The sequence below is a fragment of the Hyposmocoma kahamanoa genome, unplaced genomic scaffold (assembly GCF_003589595.1).
Source record: "Hyposmocoma kahamanoa isolate Upper Pololo Valley unplaced genomic scaffold, ASM358959v1 224, whole genome shotgun sequence".
NCBI lineage: Eukaryota > Metazoa > Arthropoda > Insecta > Lepidoptera > Cosmopterigidae > Hyposmocoma > Hyposmocoma kahamanoa.
This window is the reverse complement of record NW_020653743.1, coordinates 714402-735786: the sequence shown is the minus strand read 5'-3', so window position 1 is coordinate 735786 and position 21385 is coordinate 714402. Positions and strand designations below refer to the sequence as shown.

At 35.9% G+C, this 21385-nt stretch overlaps 1 protein-coding gene across 1 annotated transcript; it reads left to right on the top strand.

Moving 5' to 3' along the window:
- Positions 1-1074: 1074 nt before the first annotated feature.
- LOC113228241 (facilitated trehalose transporter Tret1-like) lies at positions 1075-9754 on the top strand. Its single transcript, XM_026461508.1, has 3 exons — positions 1075-1113; positions 1438-1573; positions 8463-9754. The coding sequence occupies exons 1-3, from the start codon at positions 1075-1077 to the stop codon at positions 9752-9754; spliced, it is 1467 nt and encodes a 488-aa protein (XP_026317293.1).
- Positions 9755-21385: the final 11631 nt, after the last annotated feature.

The window sequence follows — 21385 nt, the reverse complement described above, 5'->3', positions numbered from 1 at the left end:
ATTGTATTTCTTAAAAATTAGAAGAAGAATAAATACCCTAATCGACTCAGTTGAATTACCCCACAGTGTGATGCCATAAGACATCAACGAATGAAAATATGCATAATACGTCTGCCTCAATACCACATTGGAGACAAGAGGACGCAGTTTCCTCAGTGCGTATGCAGCACTTCCAAGTTTTTGACATAGAGTTTGTACCTATATGTGACTTCCAGTTCAAATTTGAGTCTAGCGTTAAACCCAAGAATTTACAGGTGTTACATAATGGAACAATGGAGGTGATAATTGGCTTTGTTATAGAATTTCTTCCTGAGAACAACATAAGGTTTGACTTCGATTCGTTAAGAATAAGTCCATTCGCAGAGAACCACTCACACAGCTGCTCATACGTGTAGGCTAATTTTTCTTCCAACTCGTTGTAGGTTTTAGCACACACTATAACGGTTGTATCGTCCGCAAATAGAATTATTATTATTATTATGTAATATACTATATAATCATTTTTAGCATTAATAAAAATTACATAGTAATTTTTTGTGATTTTCCTTATATGGCTTCCTCCTTTTTTAGGTATTATAATATTTCGAATAGTGATTCGATATTCGATATTCGGACGAATAGGAAAAAAGGTTGAATGGTCCGTTGCGTTGGGTTCGTTGCAACTCCAATATTTAGTGTAAGAAATAGATTTCCTTTATTTTTTATACCTTGTAAATATGTTTATTATAACATAATGCAACTGATTAACTGTAGATATAATTTGGAACGACCGTTGTCTCGCTCACACAACCGCGGTCGCGTCACGACCGACAGAGATAGCAACAGTTATTATAAAATACCAAAACACCGGCGCACAGCTTAATAAAAAAAACATTTTAAACTGATTGTACTCCGTAACACACTTTAGCTTATGCTAACGGATTCCTAAAATGATAATCTTGGAATGGATACGGTCGCAACCGTTGAGACCAGTGCATTATCAAAATGTGACATGCGCGCACGCATTACGACAGCGTAAAAATAAATTACAGAATTTATTTTTATATTTTTTGCATATAACATTTTGTAAACACAATGAGTGATAAAAAATGGACAACACCTTTTCTGAGACAGGTATGTTAATTTATACAATTCTCGCATATTATCTCGTGACAACAAATCGAGATACTCTGGGATGTTTTAATTTAGGTATAAATAAATTTTTATTTTTATAAAGATTTAATATAGTTTTATGAAACTACATAAGCTTGAAATCTCAGGTGAAACAGATTTCAAAACCATTCCTTGGACGACCTCTCGGGGTTGAGATGTGGATCGTGATACAAAAAGTCATTACTTACTAACAATTTATTGCACACCATATCATTATACCAACACGGCAAATACACAAAAGGTATATATAGCATATTTTTAAAGATCCAAACCAATGATTTCCAGTGCTTTGTGACGGCAGGCGTGTCCCTGAATATGGGCAGCCATGGGTTCGCAGTCAGCTACGCGGCAGTGCTGCTCCCGCAACTAAGAAAACCGGATTCCCAAATAAAGATTGACGATTCCTCGGGATCGTGGATTGGTAAGACAATGTTTATGAACTTAGCAGTAGCAGTAGACCTCCTTGTGAAATACATCACCCAGAGAAGTACTGCCACTTTACTTATTTCTGCCGCAAGCAATAATGTGAGATTTACTGCGTTTCGGTTTTGAAGGGTGTAACTACAGGCACGTGAAACTTGTCAACTTATGCCTCCGGGTGACGAGCCCCTCAGATCTTTGCGATTTAAAGCTCTGAGTGGCACTGCAACTGTTATGGCCAGGCATGTTGCCTATCACCAGGCGCACGACTTGTTCGTCCGGTCACTTGGTATTATAAAAAACTCCTTTATCACGTTGTTCTGGAGGGGCATGCAATAATAGCAAACTAAATGATCTTTTAAAAACTTTAATTAACCGACTTCAAAAAAGGAGGAGGTTCTCAATTCGACTGTATGTTTTTTTTTTTTTTTTCTTTTTTTGTATGTATATTACGCGATAACTCCGGTATTTGTGAACCGATTTTCACGATTCTTTTTTTGTTGGAAAGGGGGTAATTCCATAGTGGTCCCATTTTATTTTGAAGAAAATCAACCACCTCAAAGGGTGGCTGTTCACGCATGAAGATTCATTTTTATAAATAGCGCCTGACTATAATTTAGGAGCAATTACTTTTAGCAATTATTTAGTTGATTTTGCTATTTCTCCAATTCATGGCGTTTTTCCCTCGATATACTTTGAGTAGTGTCGTAGTGAGAACCTATTTTTATTATCTCCAGTATCAAGTCCTGTATAGTGGCGAACTAGGGGATATTTCAATGAAACTTAGCAAATAGACGTAATTCCACGTACTTTTGAGGTCGGTTTTTTTAGTACTCTATACTGAGATTATAAATAATCAAAACCGGAGACCGTCTTAAATAAGTAATAATGTGAACCGTTTTCTTATCATAAGTGGCATTGAGTTTATTTTAAATTTGTAGTAAAAGCTTCGTGCTATTTTTTATACTTTCATTATCATCACCCGCAGCCCAATACGACCCACTGTTGGGTATAGGCTTCGCGTAGTTTGTGTCATTCACCCATCCATTTCTGTACACTAAAATTTTACATTATCACGGCACGTATTATCTTTCAATGAGTGCCACATGATGGCCGTCGCAGCAGGACAAGGCTGACGGGATGATCTAGATGCTACCTTGAGTGACTGGCTGGAAATTGCTATGGCCAAGGAGTTGGAAGTTCAAGAGAAACGTCTTTGCTAGTAGTGGGACACTACTGGAAGCTAAGGATGAGGCCAGATGAGTGTAATCTTGTAAGTTGTGAGTAGAATTGGATCATGGAAAAGTTTCCATTTTGAAAAATTACATACTGTAAAGAAAAATAAATATTTTTACGAATATTTTTCCATATTTCGCTGACGATGAGGTGTAATATACTATCTCGCAGGTTTGCTCGACACTCAAATGAAGTCATTATCACCCTCTTTAAAACATATTGCCAGTCATTAGAGACGTGAAACCTGTGAAGAATTTACACTAAAAAGCCTACAGTGCCTTGCGTGTCCAATGCAACAACGCCCTCAAATGCTACTGGGGTTACCTCGATACTGTAGCGTCTCAGAGGTAGGATTAACGGTTTCCAGGCAGTCGGTCACAAGTCCCTGGCATCCCTGTGAGTCAGTGTGAGGGATAGCACCAACAGTCTTCTTAAGGTGGTAGCATGAGAGGATGACACGGAAAGATGATACGGGAAGATTATTATGACATCAAAAAATTATTCCCTAAGTTGTTAAGGGTTCATTCCCCGTTCGGGGTAAATTGAACTCAAGACAATTATGAGGTGAAATGGGTTTTATTGGTAAAACATATGAGATATTGTCGTCAAAGCTGGTCAAGAAGACATAATTTTCTTCAAATATAGTCCCTCAAAAATTCCTTAAGACGAGCAAACTTACTTAGTTACGCCGTAAGCAGAATACCAATACAAAACAATGTCAGCACAAATTGCATCATTTGAAAGTTGCGTACTCTGCTCCTATACCTGTTCCCGCCCCTTTACAATAAAGACTTGTTCAGCCTATGTAAATCATGACCATACTGATATCAGGGAAGTTATATGGGTTGTGTGTACCAGATACATAGTTTATTACATATATATTAAATTTATATATTGTAAATAATTATTGAGTTTAATGGACAGTGAAACTTAGTGTCACTAAAATATTGTGATAATAATTTATACAAGGGTGGCGATAAGGTTCCTGGTACATGGTCTCCTAGCGTACCATGTAGTATGATTACGAAGGATTTTAGGGAGGATTATCTGTACCATTACAGATGTAAATATGTTGGTTTGTTTCGTAGTTGATTACTTTTGCGAAAGCTTATAAATTATAAGTAAAAGATCGGTATTTTACTGATGTTTTAACAAATTAATGTTTATCTTCGTACGATTACGTCTTTGCGTCATTGTGTTATTTGTTGCGTAACATTTACACATGGAGAATAATAAATTGTGTAAAATAGGTATGATACAGATACTTGAACTTCGCGCTCACTAAAACCAATCGAATAAAAAAAAAGAGAAAAGAAAACAATAAAATTTTCGGTGTCTAAATAATAATACGATAACGAAATATATATATAAAATAATATATAAAATAGAAGAATCTTTGGGCAAAGGATGTTCTAACGTTGCAGTGTACATACTTCATAATGACTTCTATTTTGTTTTTTATTTAAAATACCGCTTTGTTCGGCTGGGGCAGCGATGTCGTCGACATGTGTCAGTTGATATCGTTGTAGCCCCACCGTTTTAAATCTCGTTTTACTTTATCTTGCTTTTAGCCACCGATGGCTTTTAGCTACACAATTTTATAATTCACGCTAATTAAAACATCAAAAGAAAAACATGTCAACATAATACGAGTCCTCGAATTACATTTTTCCAATTTTTCAGAAATTTATCCGGAAAAACTTGTACTGTTTGATATTTTTCGGAAAAGCACTCAACATTAGTTCTGAATCGCTTGTTTTAAGTGGAATAATTTACGCTGCAATCGGTTTCACGTACAAGTCCGGTTTGTACCACACGACAACGCAAAATGAGTTGTCTGCCGACTCACACTCGTAATTACGACGATAGTAATGTAATCACATTACTGCTTAGCTTTTTTACCCGGGAGAATCTGTATACAGATACCCCAGCGATGCGGGGACAGAACTGGAATTATGTGGGAACCCTGAAGGAGAGCAACCCGTCCGCACTAAACCCCCGGAGCGTTCCACTTTCCGCCGGTGCGGAACATAAACATAAAAAAAAACATCTCTAGCGTTTCATGGCCCGTCGATTGCAGTACTTCCTGGACGAGCTCTTTCATATGGAGCCCTACTGCTACTAAAATCTTTTCATATTGAGTGGATGTTCTCAGCTTCTTGTTCTAACACTATCTTCTAATGCTTCATAAATAAACACTATGTTTAATTGGTCCATTACAATACCCTATGCAAACGTTTACGTCTGGAGCACCAACCGAATTACAGTCGCACGTAGATTACGAGATTCAGAAAACGAGACTCAAAATTGCATTCGTCTGGCCTCACCCTTATTGAAAAACAAAGTTTTAAATACATACATACATACATATACTTCACGCCTTTTTCCCATCGGGGTAGGCAGAGACAACAGTCTTCCACTTGCTACGGTCCTGACACACATCCTTCGCCTCATCAACACGCATCAATGCTTTCATACACGCTCGTCGGTTAAGGCTACTCCCTTCTTTAGGATGGCCTCAATTTGGTCATGATACGTTCTCCTTGGTCGGCCCGTACCAACTTGCCCGCTCACACTCGCCTTATAAATCTGTTTCGTCACTCTTCTTTCATTCATTCTCTCTACATGTCCGAACCATCTAAGCATCCCTTTCTCTATCTTTGTCACTATATCTTCTTCCACGCCGCAACGCTCTCTTGTCACACTGATCCGTAATTTATCCATCCGAGTCACTCCAGCCATACTCCTCAAAGCTCTCATTTCTACTGCATTAATTCTACTTTCATGCTTCTTCTGCCAAACCCAACATTCACTACCATACATAAGTGTAGGAACCAGCACCCCCCATGCACAGCCAATCGTGCTGTTCGTAATAGTTCGTAATCGTAATAGTTTTAAATAACTATTAAAAATAGATTATACAAATTCTGAGGTAAATATTTAATAACGTTTATTTTTCGTGTTGTTTCCTCAAATCACAAAGGAAGAGTGGCATTAAGTACTCTAAATTCCAAGGTATCTTTACGTGTCAATTGATAACTTGACTCACTTGCTCACTGTCCATGGCTTTATATTGAATTCTTTAATGCATGTATTTAGTTCAATGGACAAATCCAAGTACGATTTGTTACATTCTAAACAGTGTAAAGGTTAAACTAATGCAAAGTACGTTATCTATTTAAATATTAAATATTGCAAAAAATTATAATAAATCGTTACAAAAAAACCGGACAAGAAAAACAAGATCGATAAAACCTGTTTGAGCAATTATATCTATGCAACATGACATGGTTTCTTAATCGATACCTAAATTTAAGAAAACTAAATACATAATACCAATTAAACATATATAATACAGTTCAAACAACTGTATCTTCGAACCTATTAGACTTATTTTAAATGCCAAGTGAGGACGAACTAATAATGTGCTTCATGGTAAGCGACGCGCCTGACCATGACAGTTGCAGTGCCACTCAGGGCTTTAAATCACAAAGGTCTGAGGAGCACTGTCACTGCGCCCGTCACCCTGAGACGTAAGTTGATAAATTTCATGTCCCTGTAATTTCACCAGTAGGTACCTTTTGCTCTTCAAAACCAAACTACAAACCAAATACAAAGACACGACGCAAGCACATAGAAGAATTCGTGACGTCCGCTGGTTCGTTCCGTGGCTTAGTTGGTATAGCGTCTGCCACAGTAAGCTAGAAGACGTCGGTTAGAATCCGGCCGGATCGAAGGAATTTTTCTGAGTGTTCGATCTTTGTATTAATAATTATAACGATAAGTTTTCTTTTAAATTTTAATTTTGGTTAATTTAGTTTTTTCTTGTTGTTTCTAAATTGTTGTAACGCCATGGTAGATATTGTTATGTTACACTTTTTTGTTATTGAATACATAAATAAATAAATAAAAGACATGGAGTACCACAAGGAAGTGTGTTAGGCCCAAGGTTTTGTTTTTTATACGTATTAATAATATAGTTGATGTATCCAAACATAAATGTATAATGTTTCTATAATAGCAATAATAACAATAATAACGCACACACTCAACATAGCACTAGGAAAACCCAGTGTTGCGGGTACCGTGGTCACACATATATGTCTATATGTACCAAAAAAAAACCGACCTCAAAAGTACGTGGAATTACATCTATTTGCCAAGTTTTATTGAAATCGGTTACCGAAAAGTGCGCAAACCCGGATTCATCCCCTAGTTCGCCACTATACGGAACTTGACACAGGAGATAATAAAAATCGGTCCTCACTACTCAAAGTATATTGAGCGAGAGTGAGAGAAAGAGAAAAACGCCTTGAATTAGAGAATAGCAAAATCGACCATTAAAATAATTGCTCCATATAATAAAATTTAGGCGCTATTTATAAAAATGAAACTTCAGGCGTGAACAGCCACACTTAGAGGTGGATGATTTTCTTCAAAATTAAATGAGACCACTATGGAGGTACCTCTTTCCAACAAAAAAAATCATCAAAATCGATTCACAAATACCGGAGTTATCGCATAATATACATACAAAAAAAACATACAGTCGAATTGATAACCTCCTCCTTTTTTTTGAAGGTTAATGACACCCAAACTCACGAGAGAAATAAATCTAGGCCATACACAAATGCGTGGCAGTCCGGCATGGTAAATGTTCGACCACTGAGGCAGTTGAATAGTGGCTATCAAAGGTAAAATCAATACTGACACATTTAAATTTCACGAAACTGACATAAATAATACTATTAATTTAATTATTACATACCTTGACATGAAAAAAAAATTGTACAAACTTGAATAACTATTAATTATTATTATATGAATTAATATTACTTAGTACAAATTACATATATAGAATTGAATATTGACGAGCTAAGCGGAACCAAGTTTTTAAATAAACAACTAAATTGGAACTCTCACATCGAAAATGTTTGTGTAAGAATTAACAAATTACCTTTGCCTTGAAATGTTTGCGTAAATGACTAATTTGTCAACCATGCTTACTGCTTATCACGCGTATATGGTTTCGACCTTACGTTATGGACTTCTTATCTGGGGAAATTGTACGATGATGACAACCTCATATTCAAGGATTTTCTTAATTTCCAGTGTCAATTCCTAATATTTAGACAAGACCAGCATTTACAACGGGCACGCATGACCCATATAATATGACTTAACCACTAACATACATATAATATAGAAACTAAATAACTAATCTATACGAATTTCAATTGTCGGAGACGTGTGGCGCTATGGAGTGTCATCAGTGTCATTATGGAGAAAGGTGACAAAGGAAATTGACCCCGCAAAATATGCAGGAGACCAGTTTGCAGCTAAGTAGTGCAGTAAGTTCCTGTAGTTTTCTCGTTCTCCATTTTCTTCGGGTAATTAAAGTGCCAATGAGCAAGACACGACACCAATTTCCTGGTCTTAAACCAAGAATTCCCTGTACTATTAGCACCAGAACAACGGAATTCTCTCTGGGCTACTTCCAGAACCAATTTAGAAAAGTTCATTTCCCAATTTGGTCCTAGCGGGAATCAAACCCGGTACCTCCTCATCCAGCGCCCACATTATAAACCGTTGGGCCTTCGATGTCGAGGTGATAGAAATAGTTCCATCTAATTCTAAATCATACTTTGTTACAGCTGCAACTATCGGCATCTCTGTAATCGCAGGAAATTTCATTATTCCAACCATCATGGGCAAGTTCGGCAGAAGGGTCGCAATGATCACCAGCATTGTTCCAATGGTTCTTGGCTGGGTATGCATCGCCATGGCCGAAAGCATTGCCATCCTGATCTTCGCTAGAGTTCTACAAGGCTTAGCCATGGGCATCGGCGGATCACTAGGACCAATATTAATAGGGGAATACACCAGCCCTAGAAGCAGAGGAGCATTTTTAACAACTATATCGTTATCTATTTCAATCTCTGTTTTCACGGTTCATACTTTAGGTTCTTATCTATCCTGGCAAACGACTGCCTTAGTTTGTGCTTTTATTTCTATAGTTGATTTGGGTATTGTTGTATTTTCACCAGAGTCACCAGTTTGGTTAGCTGATCAAGGGAGATATGGTGATAGTAAGATTGTATTTCGATGGCTTAGGGGATATAACGAAGATGATGAGTTATTTAAAATGATTGAAGACAGAAAGTATGTCGCACAATTCAAAGAAAATTTTAACGATTCTTTGTGGCGAAAAGTCAAAAGAAGCATCGTATATTTTAAAGTTACAATTAAAAAGAAAGAATTCTATAAACCTATCTTCATAATGCTACATGTCTATGCTTTGGGTCAGTGGTCTGGAGCTACAATTTTAGTAAGTTACACTGTTGATATTTTTGAAAATGTTGTAGGCAATATCGACTTTGCATTGATGTTAATGATTTTAGATATTCAACGTATAATTTCAAATGTGTGTGCTGTTTTTATTATAAGAAGATTAAGAAGAAGGACTTTGTTATTTATTACTGGTGGTATAACTCTAACAGGGTTTGTTCTTACAACATTGTATACTTATTTGAAAAGTAAAAAGTTGCTATTTTTTGATCATCCTTCTATAGGAGTATTGTTAATACACATCTTAATGTTTTCAGTTGCCACTGGTTCTTTGCCTTTGTCGTTCATATTTGCTGGAGAGTTATTTCCTTTACAATATCGAAGTTTAGCTGGCGGAATCAGTGTGGTATTCTATTCTATATGTTTATTCCTAGCTTTAAAAACATTTTCTTTCTTAATTACAAGTTTAGCTATTTACGGAGCTTTTTGTGTATACTTTTTATTGGTTTTATATTGTTTGACTGTACTGTGGTTTACTCTGCCAGAAACAAAAGATAGGACGCTTCAAGATATTGAAGAGGAATTTAGAGGGAAACCTTCACATTGCGATGGTGGCAAATTGGAAAATTTATTACCTAATAAAGACGAAAGTAGATAGAAGGCATAATTGACGTCTAAAATTATTAATAGATATTTACTTTCATTACATTCGTATATAAGTTCTTTATTTATATACATCATAGAATAAGATATAATAAAGAGTATCAAGTCAAGTATTGATTCCATGTGTAACACTAGCGCCGTAATGTGGTTATAACTAGTGTTTGTTGTTATAATTATTAATAAAAATATTGAACACTTAGAAAAATTTTCGGTCCGGCTGGCCCAGTGCCTTCTGTATACCGTGTCTAATACTCTCCCAACTGCGCCACGGAACGAACCTTATTATTTGTGCTTATTGCAGTTTTGTTGTTTATGGTAATTAACTACTTTTTTGTTGACTTAGAGTCGGACACGGTTTGCATAGGCGCTGGTTCGAATCCAGTCAGATCAATACAACCTATATCTGTACATGATCGATATAAACTATACAACCTCAAATGGTTTTGATTGAATTGTGTTGAATCAATCACTTTGAAAATATTCGTATAGTAAAATTGAGGACATGCACTGATTAATAACTATATGGTGTGAAAACACAATTTCTAAAAATTTTCATGAAAGAAAACATAACAAAAACTTACCTCGAAATTTTACAAGCAAAACCGCTGTATTTAATAGGTATTTTACACATACTAATTTTTTTTTATCCGCTCACGCGATGCGCTCCTCCTACCGCAAAATGGCGGATATTTGGTTTCAAATTAGAAAAGGATTCAGTTTAAATACAAGTTTTTATAAATAAAAATTATTATTCTGCATTGTTAAATAAATACCCTCCGTACTGCCAACAAAAACATCTCAAATAAAATGCAGTAATACACCGCAAATCCTGCACTTAAAAAGCACTAATTACATTTTTTGTGTACTTGGATAAATATGATAATATTCCGTTTGAGTGGTTCTAACGCTTACCATGAAATTATTCCTTAAAGTATACTTTATAACATTTATATTCAGGGTAAACTTAAAAAACGCTACTTACAGTATGTTTTCAATAAATAACACCGAAATCACCAGCCCAAACAACAACACTCACACGATTGTCGTGACGTATTTTTGAAGTTGTTTATTTTTTTAAATGACAGACCCAGGCATTAAAAACTTTATGGTTGCTAGAGTAGTTACCGAAATAGCAATTAATATTAGTTCTCTTACCTGTTATAACTTCGATATCCGATAAATCGGTATAAAATCATCACCGGCACCTCTAGGTGTGGTATGCGTCTACGGCTGCATGTATCGCGTGAGCGGTTATGTCAACTGAACTAAATAGAACACGTATAGTATACGATAGATACTATATTCTTCAAATGGCTTTAATTTCATTTGTAAAAAAATTAATTCTGAAATAAGGCCTTTATTTTCCGCCGCTCGACCCGAGCAAAATGAACCGTATTAGTAAGGGAAAAATTTAAATTCGAGCTGAGATAGTATCGACTTTTAATAATTATAAGAAACCAGTGGAATACCAAATTTCACAAAAAAAAAATTGGATGTGACTATAATAAAACATCGTGATATTCAATAACCTTAATAGTGTTCAATGTATTTCTATTATAGTTTACAATAAAAAAAGTGTGAATATGTGCGGTAATATATACAATTCAGTGATTATGTTTTTTTTAATTGTTGTTAAGCAAAACAAATCGACAACTAATTACAATCCACCCTTTATACAAGACTAATAAACAAATTTAATTTAACATCATTTGTTAAAATAAAAGTAACTTACATAACTAAATTATCTATCCCCAAAATATCTTTTAATATTAGTTAAGGGGAAGACGCTTTATTTATTTGCAAAAAAGGCGTTTATGCCCAATAGAAAAATCCAGAACAAACACGTAGAGAAATTCGTAAAAGCTCGTAGCTGTCGGCAGACAGGTAGTCACTTTGAGGCAACAGTCCCTGGTGCGAGTCGCATAAATATTATAGTCTAAACCAGTGAAAAAGGCTGGGTTACGAATAGAGAAAGTTATATATTTCATTTTATCAGCATTCAGTGTCACAATCTTTTTTAAAACCTTCGACGGAATGCCATCCCAACCTGTCTGAGTTAATATTAAAGGTAGTTCTCATAATCTGTTCGTTATCAGTGTTAAGAAAAACAAATTAATTTCCAAGTGTTAGTGTTTGTTTTTAACTGTCATGATATTTTTTAATTGTTTGGCTTTTAGACGTATAGATCAGAAATATAAACAAATTACGTAGAGCGCTCGTAGCGTAGTGGGAGAACGGCCGCTTCTCTTCTCTTCTGCCCATTCCTTTCCCAATTTCCCGACCTTTTCCCGACATTTCACCTTGGGCATCAATCGACGAGTACCCTACGCTGGTTGGCAAATCTTTTCACCACAATGGTAAACGTTATAATTTATGCCATCGATACGATAAAAAACCTCTTCTTTTTAAACTATTTTTCCGGATTTAATTCGCGTATGTTTACAAATCCAACGGTCACGGTTATTGATGGTTTGTTTCTGGTTTGTTTGAAAAAACAAACATACGCGATTTAAATTCGGAAAAATAGTTTCATTTTCTGTATGTAATAATCGCGAAAACCTAAGAACTCGAAGAGAAATAAATTAAATCAAAAAGAACATTGTAGCTTCTGGGGTCGAGGAGACGGGGCTGTCCGGCTTTGTTTGTCCGGCCGGGCATAGAAGTAATAACTCCTATTAAAACTAGCGATGGGCGATTGCATATGATTTCGTTATTCGACTCGTTAGTAATTACTAATCCTGTCATTCGAATGACAAATTAGTAACTTACAAATTTTCGCGTTCAAATGATCATTCCTTATAGATACTCGTGATTACCTAACCTTCTCTGACGTATGGTAAACCATGATGTGGCGGGGACGGATACTTTGGTATGGACATGGCGAATGATCTAGTGAAGTTCCGAGTAATTCCGACATAATAATGAGTGAGACCGAATAGCAGGGGCATTCGGTATCGGTAATCGTTCGGCTCGAATCGAATGATTGGTCTTGGCTTCGACTTGGGCGATTGATTTACTCATTCGAATGATTAGTATTAGTAACATTCGAAGTCGTGCATCATTAATTAAAGCCTACGGCGACATGATAAAATACCCAGAACAATAAACAATAAGTTAACTACAGATCTCGAAAGACCTTTTCAGATAGGCGAAACGAGCACAGGCTCAGTCCGCCATTTTCGCTTAGTATGGTATGGTTGTGTCATTCTTTCGTGCAAATTGTCTAAAATCCTACAAAAATGCCTTATTGTGCTGTTTTGGAGTGCAAAAATGATATCCGTATCAAAAATATTACCCGTGGTGGTATCTCATATCATCGGAAAGTCGTATTTTAAATTTTCTGTACATAAATAACTTGTTACATAAAACGAAAGTAACGCTTATACCCCTGCAATAAAGTCGTATCTTTTTTGGGGAACTACAATTGACGACGACTACTGACGACGAATTAGAGTTACTAATTAACTCGTATTCGTCGTGGTTCAGCAATAAACCGCTAGATGGCAGCGCATTGGCTGAAATTTCAATATAATATCAAAACGTCGTACCATATAATAATAGGTACTGGTGGTATTGAACTTTCAATGATATGCCAACAGAGTAAAGTTTAAATTATAACAAACCAGAATTTGTTACTTCTTTTTAAATTTGAAACTACGTCCAATCAACATCAAGATTTTGTCGTGTTTCAAATTAAGAATGTGTGAGTTTGGCGGCATTGGTTCTCACAGTAGTCGAGGCTTAGGCACTTCCATTGTTTTTTTTCTTCCGTGATAAAATATCACCTAGTATTGCTGCACGAGCGTTTACGATGCAAACTTATTTACACGTAAAATGTCATTCATTATGTATGCGCATCACAAGCTGAAATTCTTGTTTACATTGCCTTTATGCTAAACCAATCTGAAACTTTGTTCTTAATATCCATAATATAATTACCAGCGCATGACATAACTGATGAGCATTGTGGCTTATTCTGTGCGCTCACCGAGTCTTTGCGCTTTTGTTCCAAGTGTCTCAAAGTATCATATCCGTTTTCAATTTCATATAAATTTTTATCTACAGAGTCAATTTCCAAAACCACTTTGGGCGTGGAGTTTGAGACTTTGCTCTCGTTAAGCCATTTGAGAATGTTTCTGTATACTTTTTTCTCTTTTCGTTTCTGGTTGTTATTGAGTAGTTCACAAAATGCACAGAACACGTTGGTATCATTACTGTCAAGCGGGTCGTGATAGGTGTAATGTCTACGCCATTTGAACATGCTGCGGTAGGCCTTTCTGTCGTTAATGATTTCAAACATTTTCTTCGCTAGTTTCGCCGGTCCTAACTCTACGGCGTTCAAGTAAATACCATCAGGCATAAATCTGGAAGGTTTTATGAAAACAAAAATTAATACATGTAAGGTTATTTTACCAGACCACGTAGCCGAGTAAAGCATGTTGTTGCTATCTGTTTTGTGTGTATCTATGCATTCATATCCTTAATCATTTAAATCAAGTAACTATGATCCAGGTACTATATCTTAAGAACTAACATACATACTTGTTAAATATAATATGCAAAATAAATGACTAATCTACACGAATTGCACTTGTGGGCGACATGTGACGCAATCTGATGTCAGGTAAACTGAGATGCTGATATGCGACACCCTTCGGTCAAATCTCCTTCTTCATGAAAGTCGACAGATGATCGGTCGACTCTACTCACCACAAACAAATTTAAGTTCACGTTAAGGCGGATTCCAACGGCTCGACTCTCAGGGTGTATTTGGCTTTTAGTCCGATGTACTCCACTATCTTCTCAGACTTCGTGGAGTATTTTTGCAACATTATTATATGTAACATGGTAATTTTATCTACGAGTAGTTTCTTCCAATTCTTTGTATCCTTTACAACAAATTGTAAAATTACAGGCATATGGGACTTGTGAACTTACGTCTCAGGGTGACAGGCGCTTTGAGAGTGCCCCTTACATCTTTGAGATTTAAAGCTCTATATGGCACTGCAACTATTGTGAACATTCGTGTCATTTTGCCATCAGGCGCACGACTTATTCGTCCTGTTACTTGGTATTCTAAAAAATCTGTCCGATCCACAAATTCATCACTACAACATCTCTATTCATCGTAGCGGAAGCGCGAATGTGTAAGCGTGACAGCATCTGTGTGAAACTTTTCTACCACCATTTTTTTATATTTCAATTCCAATAAAATGTTAGACATAAATAAAAGTGTGGTTCATGATGATTTAAAATTTACAGTAAATGTTTTAATATTTCCATTAACTTTTTTTGTAAAATAACTCCATTCGTTTTGTTATGATTAGGAATACAAAGATCGAAACACACAGAAAACTTTTCGTCGACCCGGTGGGACTTAAACCCACGACCGTGCTGCACCGTAGAATTGCTCTAACCATTTGAACCACGGGTCCAGTTACCGAGTCGTCGAAATTCTCCTATGTGTTTTTTGTTTTAGATCTTTGTACTGACTTTTTGGCATTCGTCGCGCGTTGTGCGTTGCGTGAGATATCTTTGAATAACAATGTATGTAAATGTTTTATTGTTATGTTTTTAGGGCAAGGTGGAATGAAAGAAAAGGAAAGGAAGACCGAGAATTAGCATGTAGTGAAGAAATAAAAGATAAGGTCAAAAAGAGCAGCTATAAAGAAGTCAAAGAAATGGCAAGTATTCTGGACAGATGCGTTTATAAAAACCTCCTTGTCATAAACAACGCATTTGAATTTTGGTAACTTTCGAGATATTCGCACACTTTGAAAAATATCAATTACTGAAAACTGGAACTACTATAAAATGCAAAAAAAACACTTTTCTCGTTTCGTGGATCCCAAAGACGTTAATAACAATTTCGCTAAGAATGTCGATTACGATGTTTATGATAAGGACGGCAGAAAAGTACCTTGTATAATTTGCTCCTCCATAAACCACCGGCACAGCGTAATTATTTAAGCCCATCAAAAGTTGATCTGTGACGTAGTCTTCACTGAAATAGTTCTCGAAGGCCAAATAAAAATAATAATTAGATTGTATTAAAGCGGAACATTTATTTTTACGACCTTTCCTGCCGCAGGGCACATTTCCACATGGTCCCAAAATGTCCACGGTAAAGTAATATTTGCTCAGTTCACTTCTTAAGATCTTTATGTAATCTGAATGTAGGGTAACGGCTTTGCAGTTTGTTACATACCAAGCTGCGGCATTTCTTTTCTCGGCCAATATTTGGGAGATACTGTCACTTGTAGGTTGCATTTTGGTAACAGGAATCCAATTAATATCCTTTTCAGGTCCTATAATTTTCCCTTTACTGTCCCTGATAGCAATATAAGCAAATCTTATATCGGAGTTTAATTTATAAGTCCAAGTCCAATTAAAGAAGGAGTTGAATTTTTCAGGCAATTGATACCTCTCTGGAGGCCCTGCGCTTACAAGTACATATTTCTGGTTTCTGTTGCGACGATTTGGCAGTACATATTCGGGGTTTCCTCTCAGGGCTGCAGAATGAAACAACACGGCGTCAAAATACGTTATATCGCTCAGTTGTAGTATGTGACTTGTTATAAAACAGTTTCTAAATCGACAGTCGTTTTCGGTAAATGATTTCCTCGCCATTTTCATGATCGTGAATGGATATTGGCTTGAGCTCGTCCATATGAGTATATAAAATTTGGCGTCCATGGTCTCGTGACATGCGGTTGCAAACACAATTTTTAACAGCATAAACATGGCAGTTCCTCTTACAGTAGATATGTTATTTCTTTTATTGCAAATCATTCTAATAATACACCTATCTCGTATAACAAATCTCTTAGGCACCTCTTTTCTTACCATAAGTTCCTCTTTTTATAATAGCCAGAAACGAAAATGGGGCTTAAACAATTGACGTAAAGAAAACATAAATCCAATAGCGTCACAGATTTGTCAGCACTGAACGCTGCGTTTTTTTCCAAGACAGCGTCATATTACAACTGTTTAAAAAACATTCGGCTGACTATGTCCATGTTTAGAACAGAATAATTTTTATTGCACACCAAAGTAAGCAAACAATACAAAAACATAGTGACGCAATACGCGACCTTATCGCTATACAAATTCTTACGGAGTTACAGCCAAAGGACGGTTAATGGTGCACAAAGCAGCTGAACGGTATATAAATTAAAGTCAAAGTCAAAGTCAACGATTTTTTATTCCATAGGTAAAATAAATTTACACTTAAAACCGTCACATTTAAGCTACTGCTCGTTCACTACGCTGACCTCCCTGAGAAGAACGAGCAAGAAACTCTAGGGATTGCTCTTTTCAAATAAACTTAAATGCTATGGAATACACTTTGAATCAAATTTGTGTGGATTCTGGAGCCATGTCGTCTTTCCATACATCTTTATCTAACACTAAATCTTATTATAAAATCTTATTATTGGAAACCTTATGTTTCTTAAAACTACTGAAAGGATTTTGATGGCTTTTAAATGTGCTTTTATCGATGCTGAAGCCATCATCAATGACGTCACATGAATTTGAATGGTGATAAAGATGTACACAGGGTACAATGGATACAATTTAGTAGTTAGCCCAGTAGCCCAAGCCCGTACGGCTTGGGCTACTGGGCGTTAACCTTAACATTTCAATCGCAAACAACAAGTCAATAATGCTTTCGCAATTATAAATATTATGAGAATCATTTTCATAATAAATGAGACCACATTTATTATTATTTTCTTCTAAACAGTGTTGAATTCTGTCACTCTGGAGATGTTGATGATGTTGAGAGGGTCAGGGCGTCGTCGGTGCGTGGTAACATGATTTCCTAGATGCTCCGTAAATGTAAAAATAACTCTTTAGACCTTACTGTCAGAACTTTTATACAGGTGTACAGGTACAGACTTCACTCAGTGAGTTTACCTACAATGCCTTGTGTATCATGTACGCAACATTTTAGGGATTATATAGAGGCGCCCTCGCTTTTGTTTTGCCAGAGGCACTGGATGTTTTTGTGCAAGCATATGCAAAAGCGTTCGTCACAGATGTTGCGACCGCGTGAGGGTAGCACGAATGGTATTCTGAGTATTATAGTAGGAAGAACGGACTCGGCTATCATCCGTAGGTTCACCGTACTTTAATTTATTATAACTATCCTCCTTGTTTCGACTAACTTAGCGCATAACATTACACTGGAAAATGACTAAAGTCAGAATATCTGATTTTAGATTTGGTCTAATGTCTACTACTAAACGTACATTGGCGACCTCGATGGTCTGGAGGTTAGCAATGTGAGCACTTCTTCGTTTTTGTTTTTCTTTCGATTTTGAAAAGTACCAATTTGGGAAATTATGTTATCTTAATTGGTATCGGTCATATATTGTCCTGGAGATAATTTTAAAGTTCTTACAGTACCATTTTGAAATCAGGTGAATAAAATAAATATGTTCAATCTGTTTACATGTTAAAAATCATTAGTTATAACTTTGATGAATAGTAAATATCAGTGCTATTGACATTTTATCTCTTCCTGTCCTTTAGTTGTTTTACGTATGTACGTGATTGTAGGTTATATTTTATACGACTAAAATTTTGAATAACTGGTTGTGTTTAATTGTGGCATTTCATTGAGGCAATAGTTTATCAGTGGTCCAGTCCTAATCTCAAATTTATATATCTTCTATGATTTGTTCGTTGTTCTAATAATAAATAAAAAATCTACTTCAGTTGAATTTTCGTTTACGATATCTGATTTAACAGCAATAAACCTTCTAAAAGAGTCCGTCCAGTTGAGTACTGCCACCGGGCTTATTTCTGCCATCAAGCTGTGATGTGATCAAGGGTGCTGGTGAAATTCCACATGGGACTTCTCAACTTATATCTTTACTATTTAAAGCCATATAGCACTGCAAATGGCAGAATGCGTGTACCAGATGTTGTTTTGATGTTCCTTCAAGAGGTCATGTTACACCATTCGTCTATCATGCCAAATTGTTGAATATGTCATCTAGACGGTCAGTACATTTTGCATTTCTACTCTTCACTATAGTAAAAACATGCAATCCCTCTTATCTGTACAATAAGCTTGCATAGTCCTGTAGAACACAATTTTTTTTTTGCCTTACCTGCAATGTTGTTTTCATAGCCCCGTCTTATAATACATTTGCCTATAAGGGTAGTTTCTATATGGCCGCTAAAATATGGAGTAATATCACCCTCTGCTGCGTAACGTGTTATCTATTCAAACTTTTAGAGTTAAGATAAAACAGTACATCTAGAGCTCTAACTAAGTTGCTAGGTAACTAACTGAAAAAGGTCTAACAAGTATTTCATTATATAAAGACAATACAATTATATATAATAATTTCCTATCGCTAGTAATTTTCCTATTTATTTTTAAGATGTGTGTTAAAATTTTCTAGTGTTAGCTAACATTAGTAGGTACTTTCGTGCCATCTCATCCAATTAAAGTGGCTCCAACTGGAAACCAGCGTTACAGCAGTCGAACTGTGCCATATGCTGCGTTGGATCCATTTCTTTGGTTACATTTGGTTGGATTTTCTTTGGTTGGATAATCTTTATTTTCTTCTATGTTAAATGTTAATGTTGCTGAATAAACACTTCTTTCTTTCTTTCAATTCTCCATTTCTAACCATATTAAATGTATGAAACCGATACCTTTCTGACGCGTCACGACATGATACGTCAGAATAATGTAAATCCGGCTTAATAGGGTAAAACCGGGATAGATCCTAATTTAAAAATTATTAGTTTACCATGAACAATTCCTATGGATATAACTAGTTTCTTTTACATTACATTAATACTTGATTTTATTCATCTAACATTTACTGGTTTTGAAGAAATTGACTTTTTGCAAACCTATTTTTTTGAGGATAGATGCCTACCTATATGGAGAGACGCCACACAATGAAAATACCAAGAAGGATAGATGCCCTTTAGAATAAAATAGTAAAATTCATAATAAAGTGTTATATTTGTAATCTTTAATATATTATATATATACATATTACATCTTTAATAATAAATATATACGTATTTAAAGATACTACCTACTTCAATTCATATTTTTGTAGCTATCAAAACATTCTATACAAAATGTTCGCTGTTTAAACCATTTTAAAACTGTGAATAAGTTGTCTTTTTGGTACTTTTACTTACTTTTAAACTATTATCATTTACTTTTCTTTCACTAAAATAATGTTTTTTTTCTAACTTTCTTGTATTATCCTCGGCGTCTATCCTATTCGATATGGATAAATGTCCTTTTATTATATAACTAAGCTATATACAAAAGAGCGATTATTCACACCTAGGTGCGCAGTTAATGATCCAGTGTATAGTTATAATAAAAATAAAACGGAATTTACTATAACTTACAAAATTATGCGACAGTAAATACTTGCGTCTGAAATTGTGAACCGTTTATCGTGTTCGTCGCGGAAATAAACGCATGCACAAGTCAAACGCGTCTATTCCACACGAAGCCCTGCAGGAACTTTGATGAGTGGTGTCTATACTCCTATATTTAAACTAACTATTCTTTGTCGCGATTTGGGGAAGTTAGGTTTTTTGAAAACGAGGCACCTATCCCACTGCGGCATCTATTCCGGTTTTACCCTACGTTAAAAAACTTGCACATTACTCGCGACGACATCTTTCAAAATGTGCATTGTAATCTTAATTAAATTCATACTTAAGTATTTAATTATAATTCTTATTTCATAGACAAGCCAATTGCACTAAGATCGTTAAATTGATTAATAAAGTTTAACGGTTGCTCTTTGTTAATAAGCATTTTGCACATTTATCATTTACAATATTTATTTCAAATAACACAGATTGCAGGCCGTCTTGCAAGACTAGGTATCGTATTCCATTTTCCTGTCGGTACTCTGTTCTCGTTCTCATGGAACTTGACGGGTTAACGTGACTCACGAAACATTTAAGAAAAATTTGTTTCACTACACGTCCTACTATTATTGAAAAAATAATTGAAACACGATTTTTATGAAAAACATTTATTTAATTAATTGGTATAACATTTTACTCTTATGTAGATAGCAGTAGAGCTACCTGTGAAAGAAGAGTTCGGCCAGGGAAGTTCGGCCACCATACCTAATTCTGTTGTCCAGCAATAATGTGATCGTTACTGCGTTCCAGTTTTGAAGGGCAAGGGTGCTAATAAAACTATAGGCACGTGGGCCTTGTCGTGTGAGGTGATGGGCACAATGGTATTGCCCCTTAGATCTTTGCGATTCATCGTAATGGCGTAGCGTTGATTTCCGCCGCACGGGGCTAATCTCAAATTTATGGCCACCTTTATTTTCACAATTACAAAAGTACTCTACGACTAAGTATTTTACGGCTCACCACCTTTGTGTTGTTCAAATAGTGGAATGTATTTTCAAATTTTAAATTAAAAAAAAATTTTTAGACTTGTTTGATCTCGGCCGCGCTCGTCGCCGCCCCCATGTGCTACCCGGGATCATGGTTCCTCTGCACCCCCTACTGAACACCAGGGGCACGACTTGCTCATCCTGTCATTGAGCTCACTTGATTCCTAGCTTTTCGAGACCCATCGAGTAACTTCATACTTCACTGTTGG